Below are 13,427 nucleotides of genomic sequence, written 5' to 3'. Positions count from 1 at the left end.
TCGTCCCAGGTAAACTCCCTATGATGTCACAGGTACCATGAACACTAAACCATGACCCGCCAAACTGGAAATCAACAAAACAGCCCCTTCAATCAGCCCGTCAACTGCTTCTTAAAACCAACCCCCAGATTCCTCTCAGTTGCCCCTCTCCCTCCACGCCCCCTCTGACCATCGCTCTACTCCCGTCGAAGTATCAGCATCGGAAACCATCGAAGACGTAGGCGTAAGATCGGCGACTTGATTTTGAACGAAAAATTGATATTGTTAAAGGTGACTTATTGAAATACATCGGAGAGGGGTATATGACGTTGTGCAAGAAAGCACTCAACAAGGATCTGTCTGGGTGCAACAATCTTTTACATCGTGTGGTCTTTCGCCCTAGATCTTGTAGTCTTGACGAATTACAACTTGGCGTTTAGTAATTTGTATCGGGGTCCTGTGGGGCAGGAAGATACGTGAACTTCAAAGGAATCAGTGTCTTCCATTTGGGGTGTTGGGTGAATATGTGTCAAGATGGTTCTTAGCGATACGTATGTACACGGAAGCTAGGAAGATGGATATGATCAAAAAACAAAGGTTTGATCGAGCCCAAAAAAAATACACCCCTGGGATACGCAAAGTGCCGCATCCTAGACCTACTGAAGATTAAAATCCGGGTTGGCAAAGTCAAGCCAATCCCAATTTAGCATGTCATCAAGAGGCACATCCGGGATCGACGCACCAAACGCGGTGCCCGCACGGTTGACTGCATCTACAATCTGATTATCAGACATGGCAGAGAATTGGAGTGGCTCAAACCAGAAATCTTCAGGTGGTAGTGTTACTGGCGGCGGGCCATGATCCAGGGATGCAGACTGAAATGCTGGCTCGGGTGCATCGGCTTTGCGTAGATGTCCTGTAGATTGTAGAGGTAAGGCTGGTGCACGCCGTATCAACTCACGTAAGAACCTCCCGTAAAGAACGGATGCGCCGCTGCGGTGACGTGGTGTTGCTCCAATCCTTTCTAAAACACCGGCAGTCTCTTCGATGAGATTTCGGACGCTTGGGGCTAGACTGGATCTGCTATCACCGGGTGTTATACTGAGGGTGAGTGCATAGCATGCAGCAAAGGAGATCATTATGACGGTATTATTGGGCATTGATTTCAGTCGTGATTCACCCTGGATGGCTGCTCGTAGGACATTCAATGCAGACGATAGACCAGCGGCTCGGAAGAAACGTTTGACTTCGATTGGAGCTGTCGGATGATTGATGACACCACCGTAGGTGGACAACTGAGTGTGCGTGACAAGAATCTCAACATAGGGGGGTAGAGAGCGTGCTGTAATTTTTTAATTTGGAGGCGGTCAAAATTGGGGTGTTGAACTAACTGTCTCCTTCGCCAATCGACAAGGCCCATGTTGCATACCACTGCTCGTAAAAGATTTGAATGGTCTTCTTGATTCTGTGCGATGGTCAATATATAAGTGATACTCATCAAAGGCATAACGTCTTACGAATGAGCAGCTTCCGAGCCGGTATCGACGAAGCGATGACTATCACAGCTTGATTTAACTTTCTGAAATAGTCCATCCTGTACTTGTTAGAACGGAACTGGATGATATGAAAGGAGAATTTGTAGTAGAAGTTGGGATGGCACCTACAAGGTCCCTTCGAAGAACTGCCATGGAATTCATAGGACCATCATGCGGGTCTGCAATGTTGGACAGGTGCCAACGATCGCAGTTTTCGATTAGCGTTGTTAAAGGAACAGTGTAACTTCGTCCTCGCGCAAGACAAACACTAGACGAGTTAGTGCCAGATCCAGGTGTACTACCAAAAAAGAATCACACGTACCCCCTCTCGACGACATACAACGCAATCCAAGCTCTTTCGCGTCTTCTCAACAGCCGAAGGCCCCATTCTGAGGACGGATCAACATCACCAAATCCATCCATCTGTAAAGCCCTCTTAGCATCTACACACTCGGCTCGTGCTAGGCGATTCATAAGTTCATGGTCAAAGCTTGAAGAGGGCGAGATAATCTTGTTCAGCGATAAGTCTAGAGCCACAGTGAGAGCCATCGCAATATAGGAGCAAGTATCATCATCTCCCAGTCTATCACCAGGTGACATCCATGGAACGTTCACCATGAAAGCCAGAACAATCTCAACAGATCTATGGCGGTGTGTAAACACTCGCTTCGCGAGCCCTTTGCAATGCCTCGATAGCCTCTTAGATAAAGCAACAGCAGATGGCAAAAATAGGGCTGCGCCTGCCAGGATTGAAGTGAAAAGAAAAGCCGACTGGGACCGTACAAAGGACGGGGTATGTGTCAAAGGATCGAGGCCCCATCGAGTATGGGCGAGATTTTGGTAGAAACTTGAACTGTCAGGTATATGCTTTTAACAAGAATAGACAGACCACTTACAATGAGAACAAAGACTCGGACTCATCCAATGTGACCAAGCCTAGTTCAACGGGGTCTACTTCAGGTCCTATATCCAAGTTCGCTCTTGCAGGGACAAAAAAGGACTTGGCACTCGGTTCCCCTCTCGGGGGGCTCTGAAGGAACGAAGGACCGTCCGACAACGGCCGTAGAGACTTTGGGGCACGCCGCATCCCGGTCGGCGAAAGCTGAAGATTGGAAGCTCTAGCAAGCAGCTGAAGAGGATTTTCTGCATCGTCAAGAGCAAGACTCTCCTCTGCATGCATCTCACGTGGAGATGTCGTGCGCGGGTGATCTGACACCTGTGAAAAGCCACGCTCGTGCTCATGACCATTCTGCATTAAGTGGCTCTGTACTTGACCGAGGAGCTCCTGGAGGACTGAAATGGCTCTTTGGGCCTCCTCGTCGCTAGAAGCGTGGACCTTGGGCCGCTTGATTGCCTGCTCGATCTGATGTATCGCTTTCTCCAAGCCCTTACGTTTACTAAATTTCAGTCAGGATTTTTTCCATGTCGATTTGATTTGACTCACTTTTTAACCCCCTTTTGTCGACCCAGATGATGGTTCGGCACAACACACTCTGCACTGGTTTGTTTACATTTCTCGCAGCTGGACGCACCTGCCAGGCGGTTACAGCGAATCTTGCTCCGTCGACAGTTCAAGCATGCAGCTTGTTTTGCATGTGGGCTAGAAGCGGACACTACCGACTCGTTCTCCATGAGTTATTGTTTTTGATCTAGGCCATGGATACTCGTATAAAGGAGGTGCGGGAGTCTGAACAATTGAACAAAATGGGTATTGGCTTCTGTAGCAAATAAATGCAGCCTCTTTCAACAGCCCGGCCGGGCTAGCTCAATCGGTAGAGCGTAAGACTCTTAATCTTAAGGCTGCGGGTTCGACCCCCGCGTTCGGCTATTCCTACAAACCAAACCTGAGATTTCTTTTTTGCTGTTCAATTTAACGATATTGCTTAATAGTGGAAAAGACATTTTTTAATTAATTGAACGGCGTCTTTTTTGAAAAAAAAAATATCCTCTGTTCCAAATAAACCAAGGGTTGCTTCCTTGTAAGGACATAAGTGCCACACATCTGAAAATGGATTGATCCATCTCAATCCCTCCTTCAAATATATACTTCCCACTGATGATTGAAGTTGCAAAACTGTCCATTAAAAGATAGAGCCCATGCCATTCAATTTCTCATGAGTATCACAGAAGTCTCCTCAGGTATCTGCCCTCACCGTGGACACAGTCTACCCACATGATTCAAAACTGCTGGGCACCGATTAGTGGTAGAGTACGATGCAGCCAACGACCCTAGTATAACGAGGAAGTGGTATCAATTGAACATTATTCACTAGGTAGTTACAAGTTATTAAAAAACAAGGCCGCTGGCGTTTTCATGACTTATCAATGGACAGGGAAGATGTGACCGAACCCAACAAACCAAATGATCACCCATCACTCTCCAATCAAGCATGGCGAACGGGACCAGCCTCCTCGCCATGACCTGCTGGCAGAGCACCGGTACCGGGAGGAGTTACATCCAGCAAGCGCGGACCAGACTCATCGGGCCTCTTGTTTGCCTTGACAGTCGCAGGTGCCGGGCCCAAGACAGTCGGATACTTGAAACGGAATCCCCAAGCGAAGAACAAGCGGATCTTGGTCCAGAAACCCATCGCATCCCATCTCTGCCTGAGGACGTCGGCATCCTCTTTGCTACGGGCGCGATATCCCTTGCGAAAACAAAAGAGACAGAAAAGGGAAAGAGGGAGCAAGATGAATGACCAGAAAAGAGGGAAACCACGGCGGGTCTGCCAGCCCGTCATGAGACGACGGAATCGCACCCAGGCTTCGATCATGCCCAGGATGAAAACAATGCCGATCCAACCCAGCACGCATATCAATACAATTGCCAGGTAGGAGATGCCAAGGCCGGATCCCCATGTGCTGGTGAACCAGTTGTCGTCGTCATCGTAGCCATAGTCATCGTAGCCACTGTTAGATGTTCCGCCGGGGTACTGAGTGCTTTCTGGTCCGCCCGACAACCCAGTATAGTATCCAGAGTTGTCGTTATAATCCCCGCTGACGCCCGTGTACTGGCATCCGGCACCTACGTACAGAGACGTAGGAGTGTGATAGTAGCTCAGAAAGTCCAGAGTCCTGCTGGGAATTTGGGTGGGTTCTACGAACACCACCTCGAAGATGTACGTAGTGGGTTGGAATGGCTGGCTGTTGTCGACTGAGGTCGACGCTGCCACATGCTCCCTGGGCAGCAAGGTCGCGATCTCATAGGGCGGATGGACTGAAACAGCGGTCGTAGTGGTCCATTGAGTAGAGCAGGCCGTCGGGGCCGAGAAAGTCAGGTTGACCTGGTAGATGGTGCTATGATAGGTTCCATCGTTGTCTATAGCGCCACGGTAGCCATCGTATAAGCCACGCTCCTCGCCATAGCCAGTGGGATACAGCTCTTCGACAACAGTGTAGTCATAGACGGTATTGGTGGAAGTAATGGTAGACAGGGCCTCGGCTGGCAAAGTTGCAGTTGGAGTGATTTGATTGATTTCAGTGACCAAATCGGAGTAGTAATTTGTATGAACTTCTTGCTCGTAGGTATCCGTCACAATCCAAGGGGCGGCCTGAACGAAGGGACTCCAAATGAATGACAAGAAAAGAATGAACGAGTGTGAAGGCACCATCTTGAATGTTCCCGGGGGCTTGTAGGGAAAAACACTAGGAAAAGGCATTCATAGCTTTATTAAAAAAAAAAAAACCAGATAGCGGCTCATCTTGGAGGACCCTTATTTTGGGTCGATTTGGGGGCGCTTTGTCGTCTAAGGTACAGTATATACTGGTTCCTCCTCGGGAGGAAATTGCCTGCATTAAAGTAGGCAGATGCTCGCGTGTGATTGGTAAGGTCTCTCAATTTGCCAGAGCTAAGTGGAGGGTCTAGTCAGTTTACGATCTAGTCCTAGACCCTAGACTTTTCGCCTCATGTTTTTACCGAGCTGATCTTCTTTTGGTCTTTTGTTAGGATGGTAATGACTCAGGGTTGGCCTAGCCTCATGCATGAAAAAAAAAAACTTAGTTGAATACGCCCAATCACGCATAGAACAGCGCAGACAGAAATACAAGCGTAACTTCGTGGATCGTCAGTGTGTTGCAAGGTCCGATCGCGAGGAATCCATGTGGGGGATTGACAGTCCCGTAAATCCGGTGTACGAAGAGGACAAGGAGAGCGTGAGCCACCTGCTCAATTAGCAGCTCGCAAAGCGCGTAGCCTTGCACCCAAGCCATCCTCAACCTCAGCATCTACCTGCCTAGGCTCTTTAACCTCCTCCTTGGGCGCAGCATCCGCCTCAAGGTTTAGGCGCATATCAACACCCGCATCATCTGCGAGCTGTTCCATAAGCCGATCAACATCGGCCTCCCCCTCCGCACCGTATTCTTGCATCGATATACTCTGTGCAACATCCTCGATCGCACTGCTAGCAATCTTAAAATCTTCCGACCGGGCGAGGAAGTTGTTCGCGTGGGAGACGAGGTGTTCGAGGTTGACGCTCCGTGAGGCAGCGTCTAGACCTCGCGATGCCATAGCGAGCGTCCGGGAGGTGTCGCGGGTACTTTGGGCAGCCTTGAGTTCGTTGATGATGACATCTGCGCGTGCCGCTTCGGATTTGAGCGTTACTTGGCGTCGTTTCTCACGCACGGCGGAGGCGGCGTGAATGCGGGCGATCTGGAACTCGCGGTTTTTCATGGCTTTGTCGGCTTTCGCCTTTTCAGATTTAAAGGTCGCCTCTGCTCGGACGGCTTCTTTTTTGAGTCTGTTGGAGTGTAGCTGGGAAGATAAGGTTAGCCTTGGTTTCATGCATAGGCGGTGACGCACGCTGTGAGGAGGGGAAGCAAAGTGCGGGGAGGCAACTTACTTTGACATTTGTGCGGGCTTCGAAGATAGGGTCTTTGCGAACCATGATATCGGCTAGAAAGAATGTAGAGGATGAGGTTTGCAGGTTTTGTGGAAGGGAGATGGATTTGGGGGGGCGTGGCAACGTCACTGACCGCATTCAGAGCATTCTTAGCGTCCCGAGGTCGGTTGATTTAACACCAGTCTAGTTTTGACCAATATGCAGAAACAGTCTCTCCAAATAGAACTAGGCTAGGAGTTTTGTGGCGATTTGAAAAAAAAAAAAAAAAACTTTGTAATTATGTATATTTCTGCTGCGTGCATATCATGTAAGATTGGCAAACAAGTGCAAGATGAGCCAGTCAATTTTGCATTGTAAAAACTAGTATACAGGCCAAAACAAATTTGAAACCTCAGCGCTGTTTACCCATGAGCAAGGATGAAAGAGCCTTGCTCGCGCTGGAACTCCGAAAACTCCGTTTAACTCGATGCATCTTCCCATTACTGCGTTGCCGACCGGATTTCAATATGTTTCCCCGCGGGTGTCGTTTCGACAGACTGAGACTATCGATTGCCCAGGCCATGGTTAATAACAACTCCCAACTCGGTCGAGCCTCCGAGGCGCCAGCCGACCAGGTCTGCGGGGAGAAAGTCTCACTAACCGCTAGCTGCAATGCTCTGCCCGTCGCATCTCGAAGTGGACGCGCCAAGGCTGGGCTGCAAGCTAATAGTCTGGTGAGAAGTCTCATCCGAAAGATCGGACGGTTGGACACCTTCGAGGACGACAGACTCGGGGTCGAAATCAACCATAGAATCAAAGGGAAATGCCGATAGATCTCCTCCGTCGAGAACGTCAAAGGCAAACCCGTCTTCAGGGAAAGCAGGATTTGGCTCAGCGGGTGAATCACCGTGGAACAGGCGACGGAAGTCATCGTCAGAAAGAGGAGCTGCAACGTCATTTGCAGTCTGAGATTCGTCGGAGAGGTCGAAGAGGGGTAAGGCGCTTCCAGATCCTTCGAGGCCAGCGACGGACACTGCAGGTCACACAACACCGCTGCAGGATGTTGTGTCACGTCGGAGGCCTCAGCCAGAGTGGAAGGCTTAAGGGTGGGAGAGTAGTCGGTAACGGAGGGAGTGGGGAAGGGAATCCGTTCCATAGGAAGTTCATCGCCTTCTTGTTTGAAGAGGGTGGGCGTGAGGGTGGGAGATTCGATGGCGGGAGAGCTGGCTTTGGGCGTCACGCTGCGAGATCCACGGACCTCAGCAGAGAGCTTGGCCACTTGCTGACTCAGGCGGTTGTTCTCTGTCTCCATCTGTGAGAGACGCTGAATCAGGAACTGATTTTGTTGCTCCATCCGGATCTTTTCGGTCTCAAGCTTCTCCATTTCAAGGCGCTTGCGCTCGCGTGATGTTTGAGCAGCAGCACGGTTCCGGAGGACCCGTTCTATCCGGCGCTGCTCTTTTTCATCATCTGTCTTAGCGCGTTTTCTAGACGAGTTAGCGGGGTTCAACGTTTGTTCTAGCGGTGTACAACAACATACCTAGGAGGAAGGTTTGTCTTAGGGGTTGGAAGTTCTTGTCCCCAGGACTTTCTCTTCTTGGTTGGTTTCTTCTCTTCATCTTCTTTCTTAAGATCATCTTCCGGCTCCGGAGAGTCTAATGATGTATCCGCGGGGGAAACTGTGTACATTTCAGGGGATGGTGAGGTTGGGAGGGTATCCAACGGGTTGATAGTATCCGCCATGGTGACGGGGTCAAATGGATAACCGGTGCCGGACGTGAATAATAAGTTCAGTATATAGGTATAGACTTCTAATGACTGCTGTGAAAAGAGGTTCAAATCACATAGGCCACGTTATCATCACGATCGGCACCGGAGACCAGACTCCGGGGAAGATTGAGTCAGAAGCTGAGTCAGCGAAAAGAGAGAGAAAAGAATGGAAAGGACAGCTGTTCAACTGCAAACGGATGGGCAAGATGAAGTTTAAGTAGAGGCCAGCGTGGTCTGAAAGGGATGCTGTCGGAGGGGATGGAACAAAGGGGGGCAACCTTGGAACCTGGACACACACGTACATAAGGTACAAGCTACACCATACATTTTACCATGTGCCACCAAGTACCTCAATAGGGGGCTGAGTAATTGTAACGAGACACGTAAGTTACGTTAATTTCCCCCTGCATTCCGTGGGTTAGCTCCTGTCGGCAGCCAATCATGATTTGCTGCTTGAAACATCGCACTTGCCTTCTTCTTATGGAGCTCCGGAGCTCCGGAGGACATACATCCTAAACGGAGGACATACATCCTAAACGGAGGACATACATCCTAAAAGTGGGCACTTGGGTCTTACCTCTTGCGTTCGATTTACACGGTGTACATGATCCCGTTGTACATATCTTTACTTCCTTCGGCCTCTGGTTTCTCGGGTAATACAAGACACATTTGGTCATTTCGAACTTTTGATCGATCTGAATCACAATATGTCCATCCCACAATACCATGTACAAAATGATGCGAGATCACAAAGAGTCTCGAACAGTCTAGGGTGGATCTAGTATCGATAGGTTCTCCTGAATCTGAAGGCGCAATCAGGGTTGCCCGGAGAATGCTCCATTTAAAACGCCAATCACAGGTATTTTGCAGGTCAATCGTGCCCCGCCCCGTTAATTCTCCGTGCCCCTGACTGAGAATGTAACAATGTTATTGTGTACATGTATGGAGAAGGGGGCCAGTGTACCATTTGGATTGGCGCAAATCTTCCGATGTTATAGAATCATGCATCCCATGTTATAGGTTGAGAGGCTGAAACGGGTGTAGAACAACGTAAATAACAAGGTTGCCCTTCTGTTACTATTTAGGGATAATCTCGGAAGTTTACCTATTTTTGTCTAGGGGTGACTCCTACGGCGTGCATGGACCATTGATGAGTTGCTTGTGAAAAGATAACGATTTACGTCTACCTCAATTCAATACATTATATACACTATAATGTGAATTTATCGGTATTGTCATCCCATTTTGGAAACCTTCGACACCAGGGGAATTATATGCAGTCCCTCAAACAAAGAAGTTAAAAAAAAACGCCAACCCATAGAAACGTGCTCATGACAAGATCGTAAGCGAACATGTGCGGGGCTATGATCAATTGATCTCCTTTACATGGTGACATCCATCGTGTCGTCGCCAGCATCGAGAGCATTCTGGGCCTCCGGGTCGGGGACCACCACACCACGTCCTCGGCCAGCAAGCAGTTCGCGTCGCACTTCAGGTCCAATGTCCTTGTGTCCACGGACGAGAAGCAGATCGAGAAGAGCTTCACGCTGGTCCTCAGTGATATCGTTACGATAACGCTGGGCAAAGACCAAAAGGGACTGGTGCCAGAGAACTGGCAGCTTGTATGCCTTGGAACCAAGTCCTGACGGTCCGTCGTTCATAGCATCATCCGAAGGGTCGACGGCGCGGAAGCGCATGAAGTGGAACACCAGGGCGTCAATGACCTTGTACGGCATGGCATACTTCTTCTCCAAGAAGACACGGATGAACATGTTGACAGCACCAGTGCTTTCAAGGGAGGTCAACGATTGTTCCGCGGCCAGATCACACATGCGGAGCAGAGCGGCTGCAGAGTGCAACACGGGAACGGAGACGCGGGCAATCACAGAGGAGACAATATGGGCTTCACGCAGGGTGCAGGTGCCGGTGGACACGAGCGGGAATAAAAGTCCCTTGAAGAAGCAGGCGGGCTTGTACAGGGCCTTGCGCAGCGCATTATAGGTGTGGACGTTCAACTTCTTGGTTTCGTGGATTTCCTCGCGCACGCGTTCCAAGAGCACAGTGTTGATAAACTCCTGGGCAATGTGAGGCTTGGACGAGATGAAAATACGGGTTACAGCGTAGACGGCGTTGCCGGTCCACGACTCGGGGCGAGTGATATCCAGGAGGGTCTGCCAGTTCGGCACAGAGGGAAGGATCTTAATAGGCTTGGGGAGAGGGCCAGACTTGTAGCGAGAAAGAATCATGCCAACCCTTGAACAAGTTAGCTTGGCTTTACCAGGAACCTTCGCAAAACATACTTCTCATATACTTCCACAGCCTTGGCAGGAATTTGGACTGCATCTTCGGGGACACCACCGCCTTGGATGTATGGACCATGGGGGCCCTCACCAGCCTGCTTCGCCTCGTGCTCGGCAATCTTCTCGAGGATCAAATCGGCAAGGTTGGTGGGGCCAGCGGAGCTGGGGTCCTTAGGGTGGAATATAGGGTCCTCCTCGTGAGGCATGAATTTGTTGAATATATCTAGATCATTGGGGTCGACCTCCTTGTAAATGTTAGAAGCAATATCATCCTAAGGATTCGGGAGTCTTACAACTTGCTCGACTTCATCATCAACCCAATCGTCAGCCTCAAACTTCTCGTCGTCGTCAGAGAAAGCCCCCTCATCCTCGAAGCGGGTATCGAATTCAAATGCATTCGACTGTGGTCTTGCTGAGTTCTTGAGTTGCTCGGCGGCATCCTCGTCGGCCAATTCCTGACCAATCTGCAGAATCTTGCGCGACATCTTCGCATCGACAAAACGCTGTCCATTTTCGCCATTCTCATCGTTTTCGTCAGCTTTTCCTTTGCCTTTCTTGCTGCTCTGTGTCCGAAGGTGCCCCGCGGAAGTTATATCTTCAGCAAGTGGGTTGTGTCTGCGCGCCGCTGCCGCAGCGCGGGAGCTCGAAACCTTTGGCATGGCGGGTAATTCTTCAGATAAACAGAAGAAACCGAAATGAGTAGTTTGGGCTGCCTTATCGAAGTACACACGACGATCAAATTGTGTGGTCATATTTTTTTTTTTCTGCCGGCGGTGCCCCCCAGTGTCTCCACCGCCCTTGCTTCACACCGCCCGAGCCTCTTCACACCTTTTCTGCAATCTATCACTGACCGCCTTAGTCGTATCCCAAGGAAATTGTTGTCCAGCGTGCATGCGATTGACTCTTTATGCATTAAGAGAAAATTGCTGCCTATCAATGAATAAATGCTTCATTAGCGCACTATAAGACCTCGATTTTGGAAGCCACAGGCTGCCAACTAACTGGGTTTCTCGCGTATAAACGCCCGAACAGCTTGACAGGCATACATGCAAGCTCCAAATTAAGTAAGGACCCTACTTCGCAAAAGCAAAGTATCATGGAGCCATGCTCATTGGATTGTGCTTTGCCCAAAATGCTGACGCTCTCCAGGTGGACGGATTATCGACGTACTACAAATCCAGCAGACAAACATAGCCTCCATCATGGCATCCGGTCAAGCCCCCGGGTCCTCCGCTCCCTCTTCCAACATCAACTCCCCGGTCCTACCCCCCAATGGTGGACCTCTGCTGAATGCACAATTTACCGACCTGAATCCAAGATCTTCTCCCGCACCATCCGTCCCAGGCGATGGTCGAGCCAAGCGCAACAAGCGAGACAGTCGCAAGAAACGTGAAGCCAAAGGACTAGACACCGAGAACGCACCACCACCGAAAAAGCGAGCCACAGCTGCACCAAGCACAGCTCTGCCCAGCTCAAAACTGAGTATTCTTCGTCCATTGTTACTCGCCGAGCCGCACGCCTCAGATCGATACCCTCCACAACCTCGCCAGTTGAATCGCGTGAGCCGAAAGACGTCAGATGTTTTGGGTCAGAGCTGGGATTTTTACGAGGTTGTTGATAAACTCACCAACAAGAATGGGTTTCGTTATAGCTATGCCATTGCAGACCCCGGATTCCCTCATATCAAATATCGACAGACCGACGTGCGCCCATACCATGCCCGCTTCAGTTTCGAGGATTCACCGGCTGCCATCTCGTTTTCAGAGAGTGCAACTGCGGTGACAACCAGTGATGCGTGGCACACTGCCCGCGCCAATGTATGTGCCCGAGAGGGTACATATTATTACGAAGCTCGAGTGATTAGTGGCATAATCAATGATCCTCAGGTACCTCAGAACGGCAGATCAACAACTTCACCCCGTGGTCATGTCCGCATCGGTTTTGCCCGACGTGAGGCTGACCTCGATGTGAATGTTGGGGTGGATTGCTACGGGTACGGGATTCGAGATGTGAACGGCGAAGTTGTCAATCGCATGCGATGCGAGTTCTTCTTTCCCAAGGGAGAGGCCATCAACGAAGGCGATGTTATCGGCATGCTCATCACTCTTCCGCCTCTTTCTCTTCACAAGAAGATAGTGGAGGGCACTTACGATCCTGCCGAAAATACCTCATCACAGCCGGTAGCAACCAACATCATCCGAGATCGGATTCCCTTTCACTACAAGTCGGATTTTTGTTGGCAACAATCCAATGTCTTTTCTACGAAACACCTCCGTGACTACGCTTTCAATCTCAAGGAAACACCGACGTTTGGTCCCCCGTCCCCTTTGAACAGCGAGGATGCCACGCTTCGCACACTCCCGGGATCTAGCATCACCATTCTAAAGAACGGAGTCCGAATGGGCACTCCCTTCAAAGAACTTTATGCCTTCCTGCCGCCTGCAAGTCGTCTCGCTAATGGAACAAACAATCTCGGTATTGGCGAACGTGAGAATGCCGACGACGGTTTGATCGGTTATTATCCTGCCGTGAGTTGCTATGGTGGCGGTGCCGTCGAATGCCGATTTGAGGGGCCATGGTGGATTGGGCCACCCGAGAAGACTGAAACTGGTGATCCAGTCCGTGCCATGGGCGAACGCTTCAATGACCAGATCGCCGAAGACGTCATGGCCGATATCGTGGACGAGGTAGAAGCCATGTTCACATGGGGCGGCATTGATGGCGATGTCATCAATAACAACACTGAGCTTGATGGAGCTGGAGTTGTGAGAGGGACGGAGGGGTTGAAGGGTGTTGTCGGCGTGGCGCTTGACTCTACGCTTGCCCATACTCCTGGAACTGCCGGTGCATCTGATTCTGCTGCTAATAGCAACCGTGAGACACCGGCTGCAGGCGATCTTCCAAACCACAGCCTTGAAGATGCGATGAGCATAGAGATAGCCGGTACTCCAAATGTTGAAATGCAGGGTGACGGCGATGTCGAGATGACTTAGTGACATGGATCCGTACTCAACGGGAAAATGGAA

The 13,427-nt window shown here is 50.1% G+C and overlaps 6 protein-coding genes and 1 non-coding gene across 7 annotated transcripts; 2 read left to right on the top strand and 5 right to left on the bottom strand.

Annotated features, from left to right (window-relative positions):
* Positions 1–635: 635 nt before the first annotated feature.
* Pdw03_4650 (Fungal transcriptional regulatory protein, N-terminal) lies at positions 636–3,146 on the bottom strand (the record flags this gene model as incomplete). The annotated part of the gene is made up of 7 exons (XM_066100792.1): positions 636–1,321; positions 1,371–1,444; positions 1,497–1,573; positions 1,644–1,782; positions 1,837–2,361; positions 2,411–2,911; positions 2,959–3,146. The coding sequence occupies 7 exons, from the start codon at positions 3,144–3,146 to the stop codon at positions 636–638; spliced, it is 2,190 nt and encodes a 729-aa protein (XP_065956192.1).
* A 122-nt stretch (positions 3,147–3,268) lies between these two features.
* On the top strand, positions 3,269–3,341 carry Pdw03_tRNA42. The gene has a single exon. It is a non-coding gene; the product is annotated as a tRNA-Lys (tRNA).
* Positions 3,342–3,898: 557 nt separating this feature from the next.
* Pdw03_4649 (uncharacterized protein) lies at positions 3,899–5,125 on the bottom strand (the record flags this gene model as incomplete). Its single annotated transcript, XM_014675452.1, has 1 exon — positions 3,899–5,125. The coding sequence occupies one exon, from the start codon at positions 5,123–5,125 to the stop codon at positions 3,899–3,901; it is 1,227 nt and encodes a 408-aa protein (XP_014530938.1).
* A 554-nt stretch (positions 5,126–5,679) lies between these two features.
* Pdw03_4648 (Transcriptional activator hacA) lies at positions 5,680–6,397 on the bottom strand (the record flags this gene model as incomplete). The annotated part of the gene is made up of 2 exons (XM_066100791.1): positions 5,680–6,264; positions 6,353–6,397. 2 exons carry the CDS (start codon positions 6,395–6,397, stop codon positions 5,680–5,682), a joined length of 630 nt encoding a protein of 209 aa, XP_065956191.1.
* A 590-nt stretch (positions 6,398–6,987) lies between these two features.
* On the bottom strand, positions 6,988–8,074 carry Pdw03_4647 (Transcriptional activator hacA; the record flags this gene model as incomplete). The annotated part of the gene is made up of 3 exons (XM_014675453.2): positions 6,988–7,277; positions 7,364–7,818; positions 7,872–8,074. The coding sequence occupies 3 exons, from the start codon at positions 8,072–8,074 to the stop codon at positions 6,988–6,990; spliced, it is 948 nt and encodes a 315-aa protein (XP_014530939.2).
* A 1,409-nt stretch (positions 8,075–9,483) lies between these two features.
* On the bottom strand, positions 9,484–11,060 carry Pdw03_4646 (RRNA processing protein Bystin, putative; the record flags this gene model as incomplete). The annotated part of the gene is made up of 3 exons (XM_014675454.1): positions 9,484–10,354; positions 10,402–10,646; positions 10,695–11,060. The coding sequence occupies 3 exons, from the start codon at positions 11,058–11,060 to the stop codon at positions 9,484–9,486; spliced, it is 1,482 nt and encodes a 493-aa protein (XP_014530940.1).
* Positions 11,061–11,603: 543 nt separating this feature from the next.
* Positions 11,604–13,394, top strand: Pdw03_4645 (Histone-lysine N-methyltransferase (Bre2), putative; the record flags this gene model as incomplete). The annotated part of the gene is made up of 1 exon (XM_014675455.1): positions 11,604–13,394. One exon carries the CDS (start codon positions 11,604–11,606, stop codon positions 13,392–13,394), a length of 1,791 nt encoding a protein of 596 aa, XP_014530941.1.
* Positions 13,395–13,427: the final 33 nt, after the last annotated feature.

Source organism: Penicillium digitatum, chromosome 1 (genome assembly GCF_016767815.1).
Source record: "Penicillium digitatum chromosome 1, complete sequence".
Lineage (NCBI taxonomy): Eukaryota > Fungi > Ascomycota > Eurotiomycetes > Eurotiales > Aspergillaceae > Penicillium > Penicillium digitatum.
Note: the sequence above shows the minus strand (reverse complement) of the source record. Positions and strands in the feature narration are given on the sequence as shown.